The 25,215-nt window shown below is 41.4% G+C and overlaps 1 protein-coding gene across 2 annotated transcripts; it reads right to left on the bottom strand.

Annotated features, from left to right (window-relative positions):
- Positions 1-336: 336 nt before the first annotated feature.
- On the bottom strand, positions 337-23,841 carry LIPJ (lipase family member J). 2 transcript variants are annotated; one of them, XM_047088789.1, is made up of 9 exons: positions 23,737-23,841; positions 22,801-22,918; positions 15,107-15,305; positions 14,327-14,436; positions 10,692-10,828; positions 10,184-10,330; positions 5,699-5,770; positions 1,881-1,952; positions 337-570 (listed from the first exon to the last, which is right to left on the bottom strand). In XM_047088789.1, exons 1-9 carry the CDS (start codon positions 23,839-23,841, stop codon positions 337-339), a joined length of 1,194 nt encoding a protein of 397 aa, XP_046944745.1. The 2 variants fall into 2 exon arrangements, with proteins under 2 accessions (XP_046944745.1, XP_046944746.1); XM_047088790.1 differs by lacking the exon at positions 10,184-10,330 and having other exon boundaries at positions 23,737-23,745.
- Positions 23,842-25,215: the final 1,374 nt, after the last annotated feature.

Here is a 25,215-nt window from a genome sequence, read left to right as displayed (position 1 = left end):
TTTATGTCAAACACATTCATATTTCTCAGAGGAAAAGAAAGCCCTTTTCTCAAAAAGTCACCCGTTGCCCTTGAAAATGTTTCAGATTGTGTTCTTAGTGATGCGCGTTACGTGTAGAAACTCAACAGACGGCCCTGGGCTGAGTTCGAACCCGCCATTTCCCCCCATGTAATAAATGCCGCTGATTTAATGCATGGAAGCCTTGGGGCCGTGAAAAAAAAATATGAAACTTTCCAGACCTTCTTTAAATAACTGGAAAAACACACATAGTAAGAGGAGATGATTGGGTTTTAATAGAAACTATGTAGATCCTTCAACACAGAGGACCGTGGTTCTCTACAGAGTGCCTTGGATAATGTCAATGATTTCACGGTAAACTTGATGATACACATCTAATCCGAACAAGAAGTCTATATGATTGTAGGAAGAAATGGTTTTGTGGTAAATATGGTTTGTGATTTCAGAAAGTAGATTATTAATATCTTGAGGATCAGCCAACACGTCACGGGCCCCGTTCCAAGTTGAGGTTGACACATTCATGCATGTCACGTTGTAAAATGGAGAAGTTGTCTAAACATCAATGGGTAGAAACAAGAGTCGTCACAGAAAATGATACATAGAAGGTGTTCTTTACTGATTCTTTAAATGATGAATTAAGACACCATTGTAAAATAAGCTGATTCTAAAATAATTATTACCGTGGAAGCAATGGATAGGAAAGAATTGTTACTACGATTTTTACTTAGAAATATGTCAGATACCAATCAAAACTGGACAGTTTGCTCTAATTCAGAGCATTCAAACAATCCACAGAGGTATTTGCAGTCTCATTTGTAAAGCGTGAAAGTATTTTAATTTTTTTAAACGTTTATATTTATTTGAGAGAGAGGGACACAGTGTGAGAAGAGGAGGGACAGAGAGAAAGGGAGACACAGAATCCTAAGCAGCTCCAGGTTCTGAGCTGTCAGCACAGAGCCCGATGCGGGGCTTGAACTGACCGTCTGTGAGATCATTACCTGAGCTGAAGTTGGATGCTTAACTGACTGAGCCCCACAGGCACCCCAAACGTGAAAGCATTTTAATCAAAATTTTTGGTGGCTTGCATAATTGCTGATATGTAAATGGTAAAAATCAACGGTCGAAGTCAAATCTGACTTTATCGATTCTGATTTCTGATTGACTTCGGAGTTTTACACAAGCCAACCGCATCAAGTGTGGAGTTTAGCTAAGGCAGAAAAGTATGGCGGAAAAGGGTAAGTTTGAAGGAGACAGACCAGACTTCTGTCCCGCTACTCATACAATTTTTACCACCTTCTCATTGACTTTTACATTTTCCTAATTATAATGAGTTTATCTTATCTTCCCAAATACAATAAATAGTTTTAGGGTCAAGAACCATATTATGCCTTTTATTTCTTAGTTAACTAGGCACAGAGTTATGCCTATTATAAACAATATATATATAATTGAATATTATATATTGAATATATTGAATATATATTGAATATATATTGAATTGAATATTATATATTATAATTGAATATATAATATTCAATTATATATATAGTATATATATATATATATATATATATATATATATATGTATATATATAGTCTATATATAGAGAGAGTGGGATGAATCACTCTACAGCCTGTCAACTTCTCCAGGCTTATCCAAGATATTTGGTAGCATACAGAGAAAATATGGAAATGCCCTTCTGGCTGGATGTGACAATATGGAGACAAATCACGGTGATCTTCACCTGCAGGTTCTTCTGACACTGTTATTATACTCTCGGGCTTTACATGAGCTTTTATCTATTGCAACGTCATCTGAACTGAGCCCAGAGATAGTTTTTAGCTTAGACATAATTATGTACCTGATTAAAATGCATCCAGTTCAGAACAGGACTGCCCCAATCAAAAGCTCTCAAGCGACTAGAATTAAAAAGCTGAAAGAAAAAATTTTTAAAGTAAGATTATACTCATGTGTTTATTAGCGCGGCAGGGGAGAGCGTGAGGTGTGCGTTGAGTATTGTCTGTTGGTTCATACGCAGGTAGACTTCTTTGCTTCTCCCTTCCTTTGTAAAGGGCAAGAAATGGAAGAGGTAGGAGACGGGGGGCAGGGGATGTACAGAATATGATCCTATCATCTTCATATAAATGCATGTTTCCCCCGACGTCTGCTACCTTATTAAAGGGGGCCGGTGTGCTTGGGGACAATGTCAGGCTTCCCAAGAAATCCCGTTTCATCCACAGAGGTCAAAAGTGAGCATCTAGGACTAAGTGCACTAGCGCTAAAGTGATACTTTCCTAAACACCTTGCTTCAAACAACAGCGCTCGAAAGAATGGGCCAGAAGCCATCCCTCGCTTCACCCTCCATGCTTGCAGCCTCACCACCACTACCTGCTTTGAACTTACTAGGTCTAATCTGATCGTGCCCATTTTTTTCCCCTGACAATGTCTTCATTGCAAGGAGGTTCAGACTCTCGGGTTACTATTTTTTCTGGGATTCTACACCTGACAGGTCTCCATACACCCCCTGCCCCCACATCTTGTCTCATTCTAATTCCCCCCCAGCTCTAAAGCTCTCTCTACCATCGGGAATTCGTCATCAGCCTGTATCTTAAAACCCATTTCTGATGGGCTCCCTCACCTCCTTGTCGTCTGGACCACCTGATTTCCCCAAGAACACTGCTTCCCCTGCAGCTCTTTCCCGCCACCAAAATGACCAGGGTTATTTACGACCTTAACATTTATAGAACTTTGGTCAATTCGGAGAAATTTTCCCATGTCACCTATGAGCAGCACTTGACAGTTGTTCATTTCTATCGTTGAGAACTTTTTTTCGCTTGGCTTTTACAATACCATCATTTCTTGATTTTCATTTTTCTCTCACTGCTCCTTTTTTTTGTCTCTTTGGCATATTCATCCAGCCTCTGCTTCCTGACCTCTGAGCCTTTCCATGTCTCAGCCCTCCAGCCTTGCTCCCCTTCTCCCCATCTGTACTCACTCCGTGTTCTCATCCGGTCTCTTGGCTTTCAATGGCGTCCGTGTTCAAAACGTCCGTCTTCTTCTGTGAGTCTCTTCTAAATCCTAGACTCCTGTATGCAACTGCTTCTTCAGATTAATCATTCGGATGTCTCACACTTAGCATCTCCAAACTACAACATTGTATCTTTCCTCCAAACCCACTCCACCCCAAACCTCCCAATCTTCTTTAATGGCAATTGGATCGTTCTGTTGCTTAGGCCAGAACCTCTGTAGTTATCCAAGACTCTCCTCTCTCGCCTCACGTAGAATCCATCATTAAGTGTCCTTGGCTGCATGTTTACAAAACACATGTATATTCAGAATCCAACCCTCTTTACCACCCTTCCTGGGAACACATCAGTGCAGGCCATCACCAATTCTTATTTGGATTACAGTAGTAATCTACTAACTTTCTCACGGCTTCCACTCTTGCCCCACTTCAGCCTATCCAACATGGCACCCAAAGTATTCCTTTCTTTTTTTTCAAGTAAACTCTACCCCCAACGTGGGGCTCAAACTCACGACCCTGAGATCAAGAGCCGCACACTGTGCCAGGTGAGCCAGCCAGGCGCCCCTAAAATGTAAATTAGATCATGTCCCCTCCCTGCTCAAAACCCTGCAGGGGCTACTCACTTGAGCTAGAAAGCCAGAGTCCTAACAATGGCGCTCTTGTTTCTTTCTGGCTCTATTCCATTTCTGCTCCCTTTTCCTACCCCTCCCTCCCTTAATCACTGACATCAGCTGGAGGGACCTTGTAGCCGTGACTCTCAGAAATGCTCCCGACTAACAGCCTGTATACCGGCTATTCTGTCTGTACGGAATGCTCTTCCCGAGTTGTTCACGTTGCTAACTTTCTCAGCGCCTTTAAATCTTTTCTCACATGTCACCATCTCATTGAGGCTGGCCTGTGTCTCTATTCAAAAACACAATCCCCTGCCCTGTATGCCTCATCTCTTTATCCTCCTTTCCCCCCTTTATTTTTCCATAGCTTCTAGCCCCTTCTTAAGTTTTGATGATTTACTTACTTGCTTTGCTTATTGGTTACTGTCTGTATATCTACTGCTAGAATGTAAGCTTAAGGAGGACAGGGATACTTAGTTTGTTCACTGGTAAGTACAATGAGCATAGGACAACATAGGGCACATACTAGGTGCTCAATATGCACGCAAAGGTTGCTTCTATTTCCTGCCCTGGCTATCATCAGCAATGAGCTAAATCTAACGGTAAGCTGAAGATTTTTAATAATTTACCTCAAAAGCAATCACTGAACAGATTTAAACAGTAAAAAAAATTTTTTTAAACATTTATTCATTTTCAAGAGACAGAGAGAGACAGAGTGTGAGCAGGGAGGGACAGAGAGAGAGGGAGACACAGAATCTGAAGCAGGCTCCAGGCTCTGAGCTGTCAGCACAGAGCCCGACCCCACAAACTGAGAGATCACAAGCAGAGCCAAAGTTGGGCACTCAACTGACTGAGCCACTCAGGTGCCCCTAGATTTAAACATTTTTAAATGAGAAAGCCCTTAACCAATATCTCAATGAAACTTTTTTTTAAGTTCATTTATTTATTTTGAGAGAGAGAGAGAGAGAGAGAGAGAGACAGAGTGAGCAAGCAGGGGAGGGGCCGAGAGAAGGAGAGAACGAGAATCCCAGCATGGAGACTGCCATGGGGCTAGAACCCATAAACTGTGAGATCATGACCTGAGCCAAAATCAAGAGTCAGACACTTAACTGATTGAGCCACCCAGGTGCCTCTGTGCTGATAGCTCTGTGGGGCTTGAACTCACGAACCGTGAGATCATGACCTGGGCCAAAGCTGGATACTTACCCGACTTAGCCACCTGGCACCCCTATCTCAACAATCCTTTAACTTCATCGGTGTTTATTAAGTTTAAATAACACTCATAATCATCGCCCTGTTTAACTCTCATAATATTTTTGTTAGGTCAGAGCATTATTATTAACTCCATTTTTAAAATTAGGGAAACTGAATTCATAGAGATTAAATGAGCTTGCTCAGCATCTCACTGCCAGTAAAGTTCAGAGAAAGGACTCAGCATCTGGTGTTTTGGTCTCAAGTACAGTGTTTTTTCTAGGATCTTATCCTGGCTCTCAACATTGACATGATGTTCACACTGGATTTTTTTCTTCACCAATATGCATTCAACAAACATTCTTAAGTGTCTGCTATTTCCCCAGAACTCTCAGCCTTGCAAATACAAAAGTGAACAAAATTGGCTCACGGCCCTCATGGACTTCACAGTTTCACAGAGGAGAAAGTGTAGTCCAGGGACAGACTAGACATTGGGACACCTGTGTGCTTGTCTTAGGTTTTTTTTTAAAGGAGTAGCCTTGAATTTGGGGGCAAGTCAAATGAGGGGCATGGCCTAGATGATTCCTAGTCTACTATTCTGAATTATTAACATTTTCTTATTTGTAAAACAGAAAATAATTATATTGCTCTGATCGTTGCTCAGGTTAGAGGGCCGGATAGATTATGATATTAACATATTATAATCTATGAAGAATTACACGAATATGTAAGTTTCATTTTATCCTTCCAAATTTATCATCCTATGGCAATGGCATGATTCCGAGAATAAGGGGGATAAACCAAGAGTAGTAAAGATTAAAATCGTACTAAAATGCACTTTAAAAGTTATACCTGACTCCAGTGAAGCATGTTTTGAACAGATGTCCCTGCTGGGTTATGTGACATGTACACATCCACACGACTCTGAGGGGTTAAAAAATTATTTTTATGCTTAGCCCAATCATAGAGAACATAATCTTTGATATTTATTAAAGTAAATAATTGTAAGAAAATGTAAAGTTATTTTTAAACAAATAATATAAACAAAAGATTAAATTATATTCCACTAAATACATAAATGTACTTACTACATGTGTAATTTTTACATTAATGTAGAAGCTATTATTAGATTTCTAAGTTACATAGTCTGTCATCCCATATGGAAAACATTCAGAACTCTTGGAACTCACATAGATATACATCCTTTTTGAAGGCAAAAGAACAGAAAATATAGGAAGAAGTTACCAGGGGGCACCGGGGTGGCTCAGTTGGTTAAGCATCTGACTCTTGGTTTCAGCTCAGGTCACGTTCTCATGGTTTGTGGGTTCGAGCCTCACATCAGGCTCTGTGCTGACAGTGTGGAGCCTGCTTGGGATTCTGTCTCTCTCTGCCTCTCTCTTTCTGCCCCTCCCCCACTCGTGCATGCTCTCTCTCTCAAAATGAATAAATAGACTTAAAAAATTAAATTAAATTAAGTTAAATTAAATTAAAATTTTCCAGGAAAAATAGACAAGAAAAAAACCAAAGACCCCTCAAAAAAAACAAAGTACTGACGCCAGTTTTCCTTCAAGTTCTTTGCCAGCCTTAGAGGATCTGAAGTTTCATTCTGAGAACTTAGCTAGTTGAAGAAAACAAAAATCAGCCCAGGGCCTGCCAAAGGCAGTTGGGAGATTTAATAAGAAACTCTCTCTGTGACAAACTGGGGTCCCGAAGTTTCACACAACTCAAAAATGAAGCGACCACAAATAGAGCAGCCTTCATGTCAACCTAGGTTTGCATTTGCCTACAGGGTCCCTGGGAACCTCAGTCAGTGACCAAGACATATAACGTCAATGTTATCCTATCAACGTCTCAGCATGTTATTTTAAGGAAATCAACAACCCCCAGACTGCTTCTAAAGTCCAGATGGAGAAGCAGAAGACCCAGAATAGCCAACACAATATTGTGAGGGAAGAAGAAGGTTGGAGGACTGACTCTAATTGACTTTAAGACTTCCTACAAAGCGACAGTGATCAAGACAGTGTGGTATTGGTGAAAGAATGGACAAAGAGATCCATAGATGGAACAGAGAGCCCCAAAATAGACCCCCATAAATAGAGTCAACTCATCTTTGACAAAGGAGGAAAAACAATGCAATAGAGACACAACAGTCTCTTCAATAAATGGTGTTGGAACACCTAGATAGCCACATGCAAAAAGAAAAAAACAAAAAGAATCTAGACACAGACCTTACACCCTTCACAAGAGTGAAAGGAGTCAAAATGGAACACAGACCTAAATGTCAAACTCAAAACTATAAAACTCCAAGGAGGTAACATAGCAGAGAGAATCTAGCTGGCTTTGAGTTTAGTGATGACTTTTTAGATACAACACCAGAGGCACAATCTGTGAAAGAAAATAGCTGACAAGCCGGCCTTCAATAAGCTTAAAAATTTCTACTTTGCAAAAGACCGTATCAAGAGAATTAGACGACAGGCCGCAGACTGAAAGAAAATATTCGCAAAAGACACATCTGTAAAGGATTGTTACCCCCAAAATGCAAAGAACTCTTCAAACTCAACAATGAGGAAACAAACAACCCAACTTAAAAATGGGCCAAAGAGGGGTGCCTGGGTGGCACAGTCGGTTAAGCGTCCGACTTCAGCCAGGTCACGATCTCGCGGTCCGTGAGTTCGAGCCCCGCGTCGGGCTCTGGGCTGATGGCTCAGAGCCTGGAGCCTGTTTCCGATACTGTGTCTTCCTCTCTCTCTGCCCCTCCCCCGTTCATGCTCTGTCTCTCTCTGTCCCAAAAATAAATAAAAAACGTTGAAAAAAAAAAATGGGCCAAAGACTTTACCTCATCAAATAAATACACAGATAGCAAATGACCATGAAAAGATGCTCGACATTATATGTTATCAGGGAAATGCAATTCAAAAGAACAGTAAGAGACGACTATACACCTGCTAAAATGATAAAAGTCCAATACGCTGTCAGCACCAAATGGTGAGGATATGGAGAAGTGGGGATTCTCATTCATTGCTGAGGGTAATGCAAAATGGCACAACCACTTTGGAAAACACATTGGTGGGTCTCTTATAAAGCAAAAGGAGTCCTTAGCATACAATCTAGCAATCACACTCCTTGGTATTTACCCAGAGGAGTTGAAAATGTACATTCACACAAGATCTGCACACTGATGTTTATGGCATCTTTATTCATAATTGTCAACACTTGAACCAAAATGTCCTTTAGCAGGTGCATAGGTAAACTGTGATACATCCAGACTTCAGAATATTTTTCAGCACTAAAAATAAATGAGCTACCAACCCATGAAAAGACATGGAGGAACCTTAAATATGTGTTAGTAAGGGGAAGAAGACGATCTGAAAGTGTTACAAACTGTGGGATTCCAAGTAGGAAAAGACAAAACGGTGGGTACGGTGAAAAGATCAATGATTGCCAAGAGCTGAGTAGGCAGGGATGAATCGATGAAATACAAAGGATTTTTAGGGCAATGAAACTATTCTATATGATACCATAATGGTAGATACATGTCATTATACATTTGTTAGAATGTAGAACGCCAAGAGTGAGCCCTACTGTAAACTATAGATTTGGGGTACTTATGATGTGTCAATGTAGGTTCATCAGTTGTAACACATGTAGCACCCTGGTGGTCATTGCCATGCTCAAGGCCATCTAGGTTTTTTTCTCATGTTATCTTCTAGGAGTTTTACAGTTTTGCATCTCACATTTAGCTCTATGATCCGAATTCAAGTTAATTTTGTGAAGGGTGCAAAGTTTGTGTCTAGAAATTTTTTTTGCACGTGGACATCTGCTTGTTCCAACTCCAACACCATTTGTTGAAGAGACTGTCATTTTTCTTTTTTTTTTAATTTTTTTTTCAACGTTTATTTATTTTTGGGACAGAGAGAGACAGAGCATGAACGGGGGAGGGGCAGAGAGAGAGGGAGACACAGAATCGGAAACAGACTCCAGGCTCTGAGCCATCAGCCCAGAGCCCGACACGGGGCTCGAACTCACAGACCGCGAGATCGTGACCTGGCTGAAGTCGGACGCTGTAACCGACTGCTCCACCCAGGCGCCCCAGACTGTTATTTTTCTATCACATGGCCTTTTCTCCTCTGTCAAAGCTCTGTTGATGATACTTATGGGGCTCTATTTCTGGGCACTCTATTCTCTTCCACTGATCTAGTAGTTTCTTCTCTCACTCATTCCACACTATGACTGTAGGTGACTGTAGCTTAATAATAAGTCTTGGGGTTGAGTAGTATCAGTCCTTCAACTTTGTCTTTCCCTTCAATACTGTGTTGGTAACTCTCAGTTTTGCTTCTCTCTATAAACTTTGGAAGCAGTTTGTCAATATCCTTAAAATAACCTCCTGGGACTTTGATTGCGATTGCATTGACTCTATGGACTAAGTTGGTAAGAATGGGCATCTTGACAACTTCCCTTTCTTTGAATGAATAGATTGGTTCTCACTGAGAAATTATTAAATCGTACAGGTGCAGGAACCAACCACTAGTCTAAATGCTGCAACTGCCCCTGCCAAATCTGGATTTTTAAATCTAATGTGCTGAAAAAGTCTTAGAGTGAATGCCTACATCTGTAATAGAATGTAGATACAACTAATCCATAGGGCCTCGGTGATAGGGGCTTGAGCACTGAAATAGTTTTCCACTGCAGGAATTTTGACAAATGCCAGGAGCATGTAAGATAATTAGCGGGCACTAATGCTAATTATAAAGAGATCAACAAGAAAGGGAAGGAATGTTAGGAACCAAGATATAAGAGTAGAAGCTGTGGGAGTGCCTGGGTGACTCCATCAGTTAAGTGTCTGGCCCTCGTTGGCTGAGGTCATGATCTCACAGTTCATGGGATCGAGCCTCACGTTGGGCTTTGTGCTGACAGCATGGAGCCTGCTTGGGATCCTCTCTGTCCTCTCTCTCTGCCCTTCCCCCCACTCATAGTCTCTTGCTCTCAAAATAAATAAATGAACTTAAAAAAAAGAGTAGGGGTTGTGAAAAACAAGTGATAGAAAACAAATACAAGAAATTTCGGGAAACTAACACCCAGAAGCAAAGACCAGTAAAGATACCCATCACAGCGGCTGCCCTCTGTTCTTTACAGAGAGCAAGACAAATGCGAAAGCAAAATTATCTCAACATACTAATGCTGATCAGTTTCAGAATGTTGGTACAGTCACAAAATCAGAAAGACTAAGAATCTAACTATCAGTATATATGGGAAAATCACAAAATGACACACAAGGCACTGTTACGAGCTGCTTTCTAAAAACTGACAAAATACATTTCAAATTCAACTTGTTCTTACCATATTTAAGTTCTCCAGGTCACATCCATACATCAAAAACAAGACCTCACGGCAAATCTTGCCAAAAATCTTTAGTGGACACAGCTTTGAACCAACAAATCTTTTAAATGAAGTATTAGGTAAGAAGGCTTTGTTGCCAACAAAAGCCTGTAAAATAAATTTACTTTATTTGTATTTGGAAGACCAAAATAATTAATCAAGAAATGGTGTGATGAGTTCACTATATTTATAATCAAACTCATTATCTCACATTAGTTTAAAACATTTACATTAAGGGCAAAACTTGGAAACACAAGGTAGAGATAAGTTGACCACTGGATTTTCCTTCATAATAACATGTCCAAAGGTATTATAAGTAAAACCCTATTCCTTTGTAGAAACAAAAGCAAGAATCCAGTGCAAATAAAACCACAAAATTAAATTCACACATAGCCAAGACCTTTCGTTTTGAAAGGAGAGAATATTGTCATTTGGATTATCAACTACGTAGAGGAAAGGAATAACATACCTTTATCACTGACTTCCACTTGTATGCCATTTTGATTAAAGGGCTGTTTGAGTATTTAATAGAAAAAAGTGGAGCTAAGGCAAAAAATATTTTGACTTTTTCAGCTATCTTTGGTATTGTGGAAAATGTTATGAAAGCTGAAAGAAAATAAGACAGAGATTAACTACTCTTATGCAGTTACTACCATCGTAATAAGTGACATCGTGGCAAACAAGAGTAAATTCAGGGGCGCCTGGGTGGCTCAGTGGTTAAGCATCTGACTCTGGTTCAGGTCATGATCTTGTGTCATCTGTGCTGACAGCTCAGAGCCTGGAGCATGTTGTAGATTCTGTGTCTCCGTCCCTTTCTGCCCCTTCCCTGCTCTGTCCTGTCTCTCTCTCTCTTTCTTTCTTTCTCTCTCTCTCTCAAAAATAAATAAAGATTCAAAAAAACAATTTTTAAAGAGTAAATTCAATAGACTTTGAATAATTGACTCGCTCATTTTTTTTCTTTAAAAAATTTTTTAATGTTTATTTTTGAGAGAGAGACAGACAGAGTGTGAGCTGGGGAGGGGCGGAAAGAGAGGGAGACACAGAATCCGAAGCAGGCTCCAGGCTCTGAGCTGTCAGCACAGAGCCTGATGCGGGGCTTGAACTCACCAACCGTGAGATCATGACCTGAGCCGAAGTCAGACTCTTAACTGATCGAGCCATCCAGGCGCCCCTAAGAGTGGACATGCTTGTCTCGCTCCTGATCTTAGGGGAAAACTCTGTTTTTCCCCACTGAGTATGGTGTTAGCTAAGGGTTTTAAGTCTACAACATTCTTGAGGGTAATCCTTTTAACTTTGAGATAAAAACATTTAATAAAATGTAGGTCACTTCCTCTAGTATGACTTCTATCACAATTGGTTAGCTCTATTTATTTAAGTTAAATCCACTAATAATGTAGGCTTGTACTCTGGTGTAAGTACTCTGATGGACTTAAAGTCCTTTATTTTTATTTTATTTTTTTAAATACTTTTTTAAAGTTTATTTATTTTGAGAGACAGAGAGCGTGAGTCAGGGAGGAGAGAGGAGAAAGAGAGCGCCAAGCGGGCTCTGTGCTGTCGGCGCAGGGCAAAAATGGGGCTCGATTTCACGGACTGTGGGATCATGACCTGAGCAGAGATCCTAAGTCAGGTGCTTAACCAACTGAGCCACCCAGGCGAAGTCCTTTCTTTTTATTTATTTTTAAAAATGTTTTTATATTAAATATAATTTATTGTCAAATTGGTTTCCATACAACACCCAGTGCTCATCCCAACAGGTGCCCTCCTCAATGCCCATCACCCACCCTCCCACCCCCCATCAACTGCCAGTTTGTTCTCAGTATTTAAGAGTCTCTTATGGTTTGCCTGCCTCCCTCTTCGTAACTTTTTGCTCTTCCCCTCCCCCATGGTCTTCTGTTAAGTTTATCAGGATCCACATGGGAGTGAAAAGATACGGTATCTGTCTTTCTCTGCCTGACTTATTTCACTTAGCATAATACCCTCCAGTTCCATCCACGTTGCTACAAAGGGCCATATTTCATTCTTTCTCATTGTCACGTAGTATTCCATTGTGTGTATAAACCACAACTTCTTTATCCATTCGTCGGTTGATGGACATTTAGGCTCTTTCCATACTTTGGCTATTGTTGAAAGTGCTGCTATAAATATTGGGGTCCAAGTGCCCCTATGCATCAGCACTCCTGTATCCCTTGGGTAAATTCCTAGCAGTGCTAATGCTGGGTCATAGGGTAGATCTATTTTTAATCTTTTGAGGAACCTCCACACTGTTTTCCAGAGCGGCTGCACCAGTTTGCATTCCCACCAGCAGTGCAAGAGGGTTCCCGTTTCTCCACATCCTCTCCAGCATCTATAGTCTCCTGATTTGTTCATTTTAGTCAGTCTGACCGGTGTGAGGTGGTATCTCAGTGTGGTTTTGATTTGGATTTTCCTGATGAGGAGCGATGTGAGCATCTTTTCATGTGCCTGTTGGCCATCCAGATGTCTTCTTTAGAGAAGTGTCTATTCATGTCTTCTGCCCATTTCTTCACTGGATTATTTGTTGACTCACTCATTTCTTAATTCCCTTATCAAACATTTACCAATCACCCAGTATGAGACATGCATATCAATCACAACATAATGCAGATTATTAGTATTAAAAATAATACCTAGATCATAAGTTGTGATAAACCAGCAATAAAACAGTCTTGTTAACACCGTAATTTAAAAACCAGAAACAACATTTGGCATTTGTATAAGTAGCAATGGTGAAAACACGCTAAGTTGATTTTTCTGGTATTTGAATCTTACACTTTAGGTGACAGAGTCAATAAATGTCAAATAAGTTTAATATTTACTTTTAATTTATTTAAAAAGTTCCTTGCCTTCTTGTACAGAGGATACCGAATGCTGGTTTATATTATATTGTTAGTTTAGAGTCACTGATATGACACTTATTTGTCATCTTATGAAGCTACATATTTGCACATCTTAAATATTTTTATAGCTTTTCTGTTTTCTGAGTTCTGAGAAGGCAAATAACCAAAGAATTATATATCATAGTATGAGTCGATAAGCTCTAACACGTAGCCCACTTGCTTCTTATTTCATGATTTTCCAGGATTCCTGGTTCCGGATAACTGACACATGGCTAACTAACATCAGAGAACAGATCTATGGAAAATGGGATTAGACTGTTACTCAACACATCTTTTAAAGCGTGAAATGGGGGGCGCCTGGGTGGCGCAGTCGGTTAAGCGTCCGACCTCAGCCAGGTCACCATCTCGCGGTCTGTGAGTTCGAGCCCCGCGTCAGGCTCTGGGCTGATGGCTCAGAGCCTGGAGCCTGTTTCCGATTCTGTGTCTCCCTCTCTCTCTGCCCCTCCCCTGTTCATGCTCTGTCTCTCTCTGTCCCCCAAAAAATAAATAAACGTTGAAAAAAAAATAAAGCGGGAAATGGATTATTCTCATAAGAAAATGATAGTTTTCAGCCTAGAACAGACTCAGTTAATATTGGCTTCTATCATAAAATGGCCTTTGTAACTTCCAAAGTGGAAAGGGTGAAAGTACAAAAGTTTAGCATACCACGTAAGAGAATTATGTTAGGTCTTAGGGAATGTATTTGTTTTCCTGAAAGTGAAGCTGTGACGCATGAGCCAGAAGTATGACGGCCGTGAGCTGTGGGCAGCTCTTTTCTAGTCGTCTTTAAACATGTGATGACCTTCCTCGCCCTTGTGCACATCTTAAGTCTCATCCACCCTGAATGCATAAACATAAACTTCCCTTTCAAGTCTCTCCCTCCCAACGTCCTTTGCTACATTTAAACAATAAGAGTAGGTATGAAATTTCTATTGGTAGCACAAGAGGTAGTCATGATCTCGAGATGGATAGCCAACTTTCGTACCCTTGGAAACCAACAAAACCGCAAACAACGTGTTGTTGACAATCCATTCTTTGTGACTAGAGAAGATAAGGTAGAAGGGAAGGGGGGGAAGCTGCCAGGCGCTGCTGTGGCATTCCTGCCTCCGGCTCTGCTTTACTTCCCTCGCAGCTCTGGAAGTTCACCCACACCTTGGAGAAGGATGCCTGCAGACCGTGCAAGAGTCCTTAAGGAACATTAGCACCATACCGATAGTGGTGCCCTGGGAATGGCCCACGTAAAATATTTCCTTTTGTCCCGTGTGCTTCACAATGAAGTCAATGGAGGCGGGGAGGTCGTATTTAGCCATTTCATCAAAACTACAAAAAAAAAAAAAAGACAAAAAAAGAAAAAAGAACACTGAAATTCCCTTGCTACTAACGGGCTGTTAACACAAACTTCCGTGAGAACACAAAGTCAAGGAAATAAAATAGCCCCAAGATAGTCTTTAAAAAAAAAAATTTTTTTTTAATGTTTAGGTATTTTTGAGAGATAGAGAGACCGAGCATGAGTGGGGAGGGGCAGAGAAGAGAGGAAGACACAGAATCTGAAGCAGGTTCCAGGCTCTGAGTTGTCAGCACAGAGCCCGACACGGGGCTCGGGCTCACGGACAGCGAGATCGTGACCTGAGCCGAAGTCGGATGCCCAACCGACTGAGCCACCCAGGCGCCCCTCCCTAAGATAGTCTTATAAAGAGGGTGTTCGTGTATTCTATGTACAGGGAGATACACTAAGTGTAATGGAGGAAAAGAATGGTTGAAGGAACGGTGGGGTTGGCCAAGGAAGGTCACTACTGAAAAAGGAGAAACACGCTTAAAATCAGACAAGCACTCTTTAATTTTCAAGCCAAAATTTGCATCCACGTTGATGGTCTGTTAAGAGACCTGACTGAGAAAAGAGCCGCATCCTATTTCATTTCATTTAAAAACCAAATCAAACGTTCGATACGCTTATCAAACAAAAGGAAACATTATTTGAGTTTATTGGTACCTGAAGGCCCAGAATTCTTTGGAGTTTGTTTTCAGGTACAGGTGTTTCCTGGACCACGTAGTCCCTCGGCTGTTCCCCAGCCACACGTCATAACCGGCATCGGCCAGAATGAAACCCAGGCTGTTGTTGGGAAGGTTGGAAATCCAGCTGCTGCCAGATGTCAACAAGCCATGTTGCAAGTAGACGACAAGTTTCTGAGCTGGAAGAAAGATGCAGAGAATTTCTTTTTAAATTTTATAATATCTGGGCACCTGGGTGGCTCAGTCGGTTAAGTGTCCGACTTCGGCTCAGGTCATGATCTCACAGTCAGTGAGTTCCAGCCCCGCGTCGGGCTCTGGGCTGACAGCTCGGAGCCTGGAGCCTGCTTCGGATTCTGTGTCTCTCTCTCTCTGCTCCTTCCCCAGCTCACACTCTGTCTCTCTCTCGAAAATAAAGATTAAAAAAATTTTTAAATAAATTTTATAATATCTGTGTAACTAGCTCATGGGAAATTCAATCTTTAATACATGACAGTTTAGAGATTTAAAAAAATTGTTTAATTTTATATTGTAGAAATAGGGTAAATTATTAATGTTTAGTCCCATTCTATGTCAGAGATATAGAGATATATGTCAGAGATATAATGTGTTAAACACATTAGTTTATTTTACTTTATTTTTTTAACGTTTATTTATTTTGGGGACAGAGAGAGACAGAGCATGAATGGGGGAGGGGCAGAAAGAGAGGGAGACACAGAATCGGAAGCAGGCTCCAGGCTCTGAGCCATCAGCCCAGAGCCTGACGCGGGGCTGGAACTCATGGACCGCGAGATTGTGACCTGAGCTGAAGTCGGACACTTAACCGACTGAGCCACCCAGGCGCCCCTAAACACATTAGTTTAAACACCTTAGTTTACTAATGGATATTTTTCAAATGACCAAGTGCATAATTAGGCCGTGTCTCATTTAAATACATCAACTTTTTTCAAAGTCTATTTATTTTGAGAGAGAGAGAGAGAGAGAGAGAGAGAGGGAGAATGCATGCAAGGGGAGTAGGGGCAGAGAGAGAGGGAGAGAGAGAATCCCCAGTAGGTCCCGTGCTGTCAGTGCAGAGCCTGATGCAGGGCTCGAACTCATGAGCAGTGAGATCATGACCAGAGCTGAAATAAAGAGTCAGATGCTTAACCGACTGAGCCACTCAGATGCCCCTAAATATATAAACTTTTAAGGATTATTCAAATATCTAATAGTGATGTGAGCACTCATATCCATTTTAAATAGCATATTGCATAAAATATTATATTGTATATGATGTTCCCATTCTTCCATTTCGTAAGATGACTTTATAAACACATTTTCACAGACATATTCAATATATGTGTTATCATTAGAACCACTGTGCTAGTTACCTAACGGAGTTCCCAGAACTCTGATTATGCTTGCAAGCTTTTTGGGAAATAACACCTTTTGAGTAATGTTGAATGTGCTCACGAGTAACTTTGTTAAGCCCCGAGTTGTGATTTATGCATAATCCGCATCATTAGCGTCTACTGCCCCAATGCTGTGGGCGCCCCGCACAGACCCACTGACCAGGCTGATGTTTGCGCCCACCAGCTATCGTGTTACCAAGCTGTACCCGGCTGCCCCTTCTCGGGGGAGGCTGAGAATGTACAGTGTTGGCTGAAAGGGAGCTCCCACACCAGAGGAGGAAGGAGGCCACCTTCTCAACCAACTGACACAAAGGTACAGAGAGCGGAGTCCCTTGCTTCTGGGTTGGACCAACTCTGATGTACTTCGTGTTGTGTATCACCCCAAGGGATGGGAGGGGAGGCTAGACTCCAGGTGAGACCACATATTTGCTTAACTCCTTCCTCTGCTCTCTTCTTTTTTAAAAGTTATTTATGAAGAAAAATCTTTTTAATGTTTATTTATTTCTGAGAGACAGATTATGAGCAGGGGAGGGGCAGAGAGAGAGGGAGACACAGAATCCGAAGCAGGCTCCAGGCTCTGAGCTGTCAGCACAGAGCCCGATGCAGGGCTTGAACTCACGAACCACAAGATCATGACCTGAGCTGAAGTCAGACACTTAACCACTTAGAAACCCAGGGGCCCCATCCTCTGTTCTCTTCTGCTTCTCCTATCTCCTTTTCCCTGAGATTCCCTCAATAAATCACATACCTTCAAATCCCTGCCACAGGCTCTGTTTCTAGGGAACTTGACCTAGACGTACTACTGAAAGTGACCCAGGAAGTAGACATTTAAGGACGGGTTGTGGAGTTGGTTTCCTTGCTGGTTGGCCGACAATGAGGACCTGTCACTGATTGTAGGTAGAGACTGAAAGAACATTGGATGTTGTGGTGCTTAGCCCAGTGGCTAAGATATTCATGTTTCCTGTGCCGATACAGGAAAGGGGTGACTGGCTTGCTCAGTATCTGTGACAGTGAGGAAGCACAGAGAAAATGTAATTATGAGGTCTGGGGAAGCAGGCGGCTGTTGTTGAGTGTCATATTCGGGGCTTTGATAGGGAAGTAGGACTCTGAGACTGTCTGAATGAGAACTTTGGAAGCTTACATCTCAGGGTTCCCTGAACCCACTCCTCTTTGTTCGAGCATAATGCCCCCTCTGACTTATCTTTCAGAACAGGTCTTCTCCTCCTGAAGATCCTTCCCAGTGCCTTCCTGGATACTCCGTCACCAGCACTGGTTGAGGTCCCCAGTGGCTGGACTGGAGCGTGTTGGGTCTGCTGAGGGAGAGGTGAGATTGTAGGCTAAGAGAGCTACAAAATCTGGCTAATACGTATATGACCGCAGAAGTTGGAAGAGTCCGCCTAAATGTTAGATAGAAAGGAAACATATACATACGGATATGCTGGATAAGGGAGAGTTTGTTCATACGTGAGTGCGTTCCTACGATACAAGATTTCACACAGCCGGAGTGGTTCCAGGGGTCAGTCCTCATACTCTGCCAGGGTTTCTCAGAAGCTTAGACAATTCCAGAATAAGAAAGCAGACTGTGGTGGAAAAGATACGGAGGCTAATCTATTGAATGAGAAAAGAACACCCACCAACTGATTTAACGTGCCTTGGGAGAGCCCACGGGATAGAACACCTACTAGGTTGAAAAAAATACTCTGGTGAGGACATCAGTAAAATTTAAAAGCTCAGAAGTGGAGAACTTCTACTTCCGTTTTGGGATGTATAATAAACTGGAAAAAATATTGCTTATATATATATGTATATATATACATGCATATATAATATAAATATATATATGTATATATATACATGCATATATAATATATATATATATATATATATATATATATATACACACATTTATCAGGGAGCTGATTCACAGAGCAAAAATCTGGCCCCAAATCTGAGGAGAGACATGTGCTTACAGGGAAAGAGGAGACATAGCCCTTCTTCATGGGGGATACCCAATATGAATAGTTTGGGAAGAATAATTGAAGAATTAGTGAAGGCCAGTTCTCTGGCTCCAAGGGCAGGACAGGGTGTGAAGGACAGGGTACAGTCGAAATGGGGAAAGTCCATATCATCCTATGAGCTCCATCCCATGAACCTTACATGAACTTCACAGAAAAGACTGGAAAGAGTCTTACAGAAGTGTCCATTGTGGTGCAGTTGTCACAGGAAGGTAAGACACTCTCCTCTGGTCTTTTCCCCATCTGCCCTCCAGAACAATACTCAGTCGGGGGGGCCAGGGCACAGGGAGGGAAACAAGCACTTCCCAGGGCACACTAGCCAACCCAAAGCGCATAGGATGACTCAACAGCAGATGTCAGCTGGACGTTGGTCTTGGCCACCCCAGTGCTATGCAGGGGACTCACAAAAGGAGGGGCCATGAAGACAGAGATGTAGACTAAACTGGCTGCCCCAGTTTGGGCTTCTCACCAAGGAGGAGCCATGATGACAGAGATGTAGACTAAACTGGCCCCCCAATGTGGGCCCCTCACCAAAGCAGATCTAGCTACTGCCCGGGCAGTATGTCTACCCTGTCTGCAAAGGAGATCTTACACAGTAGCACCCCTTGAAAAGACCAAACCAACCACTTGGAGACCAGTTGTGTACATCAGACCCTTTCTCTCCTAGAAAGGGTCGCAGTTCACTATGACTAGGATTGTTATCTGTTTCTGCTATGATTTACCTTTCTTACCACACAGAACCACACCCGGCACTACTGTTCAAGAGTTCATGGAATGTCTGATCTACAAATATGGAACCCCTCATGACATTACTTTGAATAAAGGAATTCACTCCAGGTCAAAGAGGGTGCGTTCATTAGAAGGCCACTGGTTTTACCACATGACAACCCTCACAAGGCTGTTAGCCTCGCAGAGCAATGAAACAACACCCCGCTAGAGAAGCCAGCTGGGAGATGAAGTCCTGTAAGCATGGGTGTGATCCTTCAGGACTCATTATATACCTTAAACAAACGCCCAGAACATAGTGCTGCTTCCCCTAATTGGTAGAACACATGAATCTGAGAAATAAGGGATTAGGTGTGACACTAATACCCAGTAACTCACTCAGGGGTTTGCACTTTCTGTCCTCACAATTTAAGGCTCTTCAGATCTGGAGGTCCTGGTTTAAGGCACAAAACACTTCCACTAGCTCATGAAGTAAACATCTAAAGAAAAGAAAAAAGAAAAGAAAAGGAAAGAAATAAGAAAAGAAAGAAAAGAAGAGAAAAGAAAGAAAAGAAAAGAAAAAAGAAAAGAAAAGAAAGAAAAGAAGAGAAAAGAAAAGAAAGAAAAGAAAAGAAAAGAAAGGAAAAGAAAAGAAAAGAGAAAAGAAGAGAAAAGAAAGAAAAGAGAAAAGAAAGAAAAGAAAAGAAAAAAGAAAAGAAAAGAAAAGAAAGAAGAGAAAAGAAAAGAAAGAAGAGAAAAGAAAGAAAAGAAGAGAAAAGAAAAGAAAAGGAAAGGAAATAAAAGAAAAGAAAAAAGAAAAGAAAGAAAAGAAGAGAAAAGAAGAAAAAAGAAAAAAGAGAAAAGAGAAAAGAAAGAAGAGAAAAGAAAGAAAAGAAGAGAAAAGAAAAGAAAGAAAAGAAAAGAAAGAAAAGAAAAAAGAAAAGAAAGAAGAAAGCTATGACTCCCGCCTGGTCACTTTGGGCTCCTCATGTTGGAAGACTTGGGGGCAAGGAAAAGAATTACTACATGGGCAGGAGTAATGGGTCCTGATCATCATGAGGAGGTAGGGCTTCTGATGCAGAATGAGGATAGAAAAATACATTTGGTATTCATGTGATTCACTGGGATATCTTTTGTTGTTACTCCCGTGCCTTGTCTCACCTGTAAGTGTGTAAATACTGCAACTGTGACCTGTTATGGACACGGTAGCCCTTAGGGATGAGGACCTGGATGGCCACATCAGGGAAGACAGCTCAGAGGGAGGGGAATCGACACTGGGTAATACAGTTGGGAATGTATGAGTACCAGTCATGGCCTTAGGGTCACCTGCAAAAGCAGATGCCATAATTTCTTCCCCTCTCCCTCCTCTTGTAAGTTTTCCCAGAAATTCGGACCTTCCAAAATCCTGGAAAACCTGTACCGGGATGAAATAAACTTAGTGTGAAAAACAGACGGATCTAGCAACACAAGGGGTGCACTCTGTTATTTTGGTGCCCCATCTAGATTTCCTTTACTAAGCAGGGGGACCGTTCTAGTTGCTGTGGGTTTTACTTTCTGAGTGTTCATTATTGCCCCTTTCTCTGTAGGATTGGCCCCGGGCAAGTGGCAGTTGCCTCACGCAGGAGATTATATCTATTTCTATGAGTAGCCTTCAGGCAAAGGTGTGGCAACATGGAGAGTTAGGCTAATTCCCTAACTTCAAGGCGGGACCACTTTGGTAGTCAGTTCATGGACCCACGAGCTCCTCTGAGATCAGATTGCATCTGGACTTAGCTGAGTCCCATCCTTCCTTAGCTCCTTCCCCTGCCCTCCCCTGATTTCCACAGGACCTTCTCCTGACAGTCCTACCCTGATTTCCACAGGACCTTCTCCTGACGGTAGACCAGCAATAAATCACATGCACCTGAATCTCTGTCTCTGGCCCTGCTTCTAGACAACTCTAAAGCCCTTACTGTATTTTTAGATTCCCTTTGAATATTTTATTACAGTATTCGTGAAATTAGATCATACCCTGAAAAGTGATCACTATGATTATGTTAAATCTATGTGAATATTTTCTGTCCAGTAGCTGTGACCTTTATAAGGATCCCAAATTACATTGGTCGAGGTGGTTTCAAATTAATATCTTCTCTGAAATGTACTTTAATGTTCAAAATGAGAACTTGAGACGGTATTCTATAATATGAGAAACATTCTTCTCAGGGAGAAAATCTAAAGAGGAAAGAAAAAAAAAAGGCTGATTGTTGTTTTTTAAATTCTCTTTAATGTTTATTTATTTTTGAGAGAGAGAGAGACAGAGCATGAGAGGAGGAGGGACAGAGGGAGAGGGAGACACAGAATCCAAAGCAGGCACCAAGCTCTGAGCTGTCTGCACAGAGCCCGATGCGGGGCTCAAACCGACAAACCAGGAGATCATGACCTGAGCCAAAATCAAAAGTCAGACGCTTAACCGGCTGGGCCACCAAGGCAGCCCAAAACAGGTTGGTTTTTATTTGAGCAGTTAGATGAGTAAGCAGAAGTAATCTGTTACATATTCTGCTCATAAGTGGCCGATACAGAATTATAATCCTCGTGACAAATTTTAGTGCTTTATGTTTTCACCTCACTTGCTGATAGTGATGTACCGTATTGTTGGAGTAAAGAACCATGAGGTTCTCCAACCTGATCTCTTTGCTATTAGTAGACAAGAGAGCCGAAAGACGAGGAAGGAAATTTTTACCAGCCATTTTTCAAACCTACAGAATAATGTTACCCGGTTACATTTCTAACCCCTCATGAAACAAAGAACTTGTAGTGAATCAACACGTATGAGTAGAGTGATCCACAAAGAAAACGTGGAACAGTTTGTGTTCCACCTCACTCTAAAACCATTCCAGGGGCGCCTGGGTGGCTCGGTCGGTTAAGCGTCCGACTTCGGCTCAGGTCATGATCTCACGGTCCGTGAGTTTCGAGCCCCGCGTCGGGCTCTGGGCTGATGGCTCCCAGCCTGGAGCCTGCTTCTGATTCTGTGTCTCCCTCTCTCTCTGCCCCTCCCCCGTTCATACTGTGTCTCTCTCTATCTCAAAAATAAATAAACGTTAAAAAAAATTAAAAAAAAATTAAAAAAAAAAATTAAAATAAATAAATAAATAAATAAATAAATAAATAAAACCATTCCAGAGGCTCCTGGGTAGCCCAGTTGGTTAAGCATTGGACTTTGGGTCAGTTCATGATCTCGCGGGTCAAGAGTTCCAGCCCCATGTCGGGCTCTGTGCTGACAGCTCAGAGCCTGAAGCCTGCTTCAGATTCTGTGTCTCTGTCTCTCTCTGCCTGTTCTCTGCTCGCTCTCTCTCTCAACAATAAATAAACATTAAAACACACACACACACACAACAAAACCCTCTGTGAACCGGAAACCAGTGGAGAATCCCATTCTCTTCTTGAGGCATGTAGAGACTTGTAAGCGAAGTTTTCGGTGCACTTAATCTTTAAATCCTTTTCTCGTCCTAAACTTACTGAAAAGAAGTGGCAAAGTGAAGAATCTCAGGTCCCAGAAAGTCACCAATGTGTTCTCGATTGAATATTACCTGAATTGTCATTGTTTGCCTTCCCATAAGGAATTCTATAAAGGCCAAGGATATAACCATCTTCAGTTACAACATCGTGCACTTCACCTGGGTAGCCCCAATAGGAAATAATTTGGCTCTAGATAAAGAAAAAGGAAACCTTTTAGTATGTTGGTCTGTTAATGTAATGTGGTAACAATCTAACCTATGAATGTAATAATGGACCTTCATACTGTCTCAACATTAGGACTATTTTTTTTTTAATTTGTTTTTTAACGTTTATTTATTTTTTTTGGGACAGAGAGAGACAGAGCATGAACGGGGGAGGGGCAGAGAGAGAGGGAGACACAGAATCGGAAGCAGGCTCCAGGCTCCGAGCCATCAGCCCAGAGCCCGACACGGGGCTCGAACTCCCGGACCGCGAGATCGTGACCTGGCTGAAGTCGGACGCTTAACCGACTGCGCCACCCAGGCGCCCCGTGGACTATTTTTTTCACTAGTTCATTGATGCCTTCAATAATAGATATTTATAGAACACCTACCAAGGTGTTATACATTATATTCATCAGTCTTCTACATTATTTTTTTCTAACTACTAATCGGTCATGCTTTTACTCAACCAGATACAATTTAAAAATGTATGTTTATTCGAAGATGTTTGTATGTCTATGCTCATAGGTAAGCTTAGGTCTGAAATTTGTATGTTTATGCGTGTATACAAAAGAGAATTTGTAAGTCCTCCATAAATATTTATATATATTTTCATCCAGGGACAAAATAAGGCTAAAGCTACAGAACAGTAAATGGGGACTATGGGCTGACTCATATCAAAATATACGAATGCAAGGATATAAATTTGACTGCAGATCTACTAAAATAAAAGCACCCCCAAATTAAAGAAAGAGTAGTATTCCCTGTTATTTTTGGCAACTCAGCATTTATTTCCTAGCAGCTTACGATATTCATGTTTGCTTCAGGGTTTACAGATCTTCGGGATCGAAAGGCTCCATGAGTAGTCCCAAGAATTAAAATGAAAGACATCACTTTGAAAAGGTACCACATTTGGGATCTACATTCCAAAGGAGACATTAACACTATTAAAATTGCAACAAGTAATAACATTTGACTAGTTGAATAATTCTGTGAGTTAAGGAATATCACCAGTTTCAGATAAGAAAGTTGAAGCTCTGAAAAATTAAGTAAGTTGTCTAAAGATACAGGGCGTTCTTGGCCGTCAAGATTCAGATTCGTTCCTGCTTCATTCTCAAACCCATGCTTTTCCAGCCACCCTATTTTGTAGCGCAAACCCCCTCTTTGAAGTCTCCATCATAGAATTGCCTAGCCCAGTTCCAAAAACTGTATCATATACTACAAGTTCATCGATAGCTGAATTAAGGATGTAATAATATTCTTACCAGGCTAACACTTATTTAAAGTGTGTTTAAAGGTTGCTGGGTTTTGGGGAGGGCAGGAGGACGGGTGAGGAGATTAGGAAGATTGGATAACTCAACTTCCATCCAGACTCTCAGCATCTAGATTTTACTGCATACAGAAATGCTTGTTTTGAGTGTCCTAAATTCTGGGAAACCAGGACTCTTAAGTTCTTTCTAGAATAAGAAACCAGGGAGCCACCGAGGTCACTGCCCACATTGTCTCCCAAAAGCATGACTTATGGATCTCACGAACCTTCTACAATAAGCCAGGCACTGTACCTGGAAGGACATTGTGCAGAGTTCATAGGTCTGGCTTTGCCACTCACAAGCTATGTGACTTAAAGGAAGTTACTTAACCTCTCTGAGCATCAGCTTCCCTACCTATCAAATGTGAATAATACCTCCTTCTCAGGGTCGTCATAAAACTTAAATTTGATAAATGGGATATGACGCTTTGTTAGTATAATACCAGTCACATAGCTAACATTTGCTGTGTGTTAGACTTCCTCACTTAAGAGAACAAACTATTACCAGTAACTTAGGAAAATAATTTATGTGCAAATAATTGCTATGTCTTTCTTGTATGTTTGTTAGCCTAGTTCCAGTGCAATAATTTAACAACTTGCTACAAATTATCTAGACTTGAAAGTTTTAAACTACATTTATTTTTAAGATGTATTTTATTTTTTTAGCATTACAATGTTGCTTTTTTTTATATAATTTATTGTCAAGTTAGCTAACATACAGCCTATACAGTGTAGTCTTGGCTTCAGGAGTAGATTCCTGTGATACATCACTTACATACGACACCCAGTGCTCATCCTAACTAGTGCCCTCCTCAATGCCCATCACCCGTTCCCACTCCCAAGCCCCCCACTCCCGTCAACCCTCAGTTTGCTCTCTGCATTTAAGCGTCTCTTATATGGTTGGCCTCCCTCTCTGTTTGTAACTTATGTTTCCTTCCCTTCCCCTATGGTCTTCTGTCAAATTCCACATTTGAGTG

Source organism: Lynx rufus, unplaced genomic scaffold (genome assembly GCF_022079265.1).
Source record: "Lynx rufus isolate CCGP_SWC_20201006 ecotype Redwood Valley unplaced genomic scaffold, mLynRuf1.p SCAF_25, whole genome shotgun sequence".
Taxonomy (NCBI): domain Eukaryota; kingdom Metazoa; phylum Chordata; class Mammalia; order Carnivora; family Felidae; genus Lynx; species Lynx rufus.
Note: the sequence above shows the minus strand (reverse complement) of the source record. Positions and strands in the feature narration are given on the sequence as shown.

Coding starts and splice junctions, on each gene's coding strand:
- LIPJ (XM_047088789.1), bottom strand. CDS start 23,841: ATGTGGTACCTTTTCAAAGTGATGTCTTTCATTTTAATTCTTGGGACT. Junction 15,306..22,800: donor GGCAAACAATGACAATTCAG/GTAATATTCAAT, acceptor TCTTTCTTCCAG/CTCAGAAACTTGTCGTCTAC. Junction 1,953..5,698: donor ACATGCTTCACTGGAGTCAG/GTATAACTTTTA, acceptor TTTTTCTTTCAG/CTTTTTAATTCTAGTCGCTT.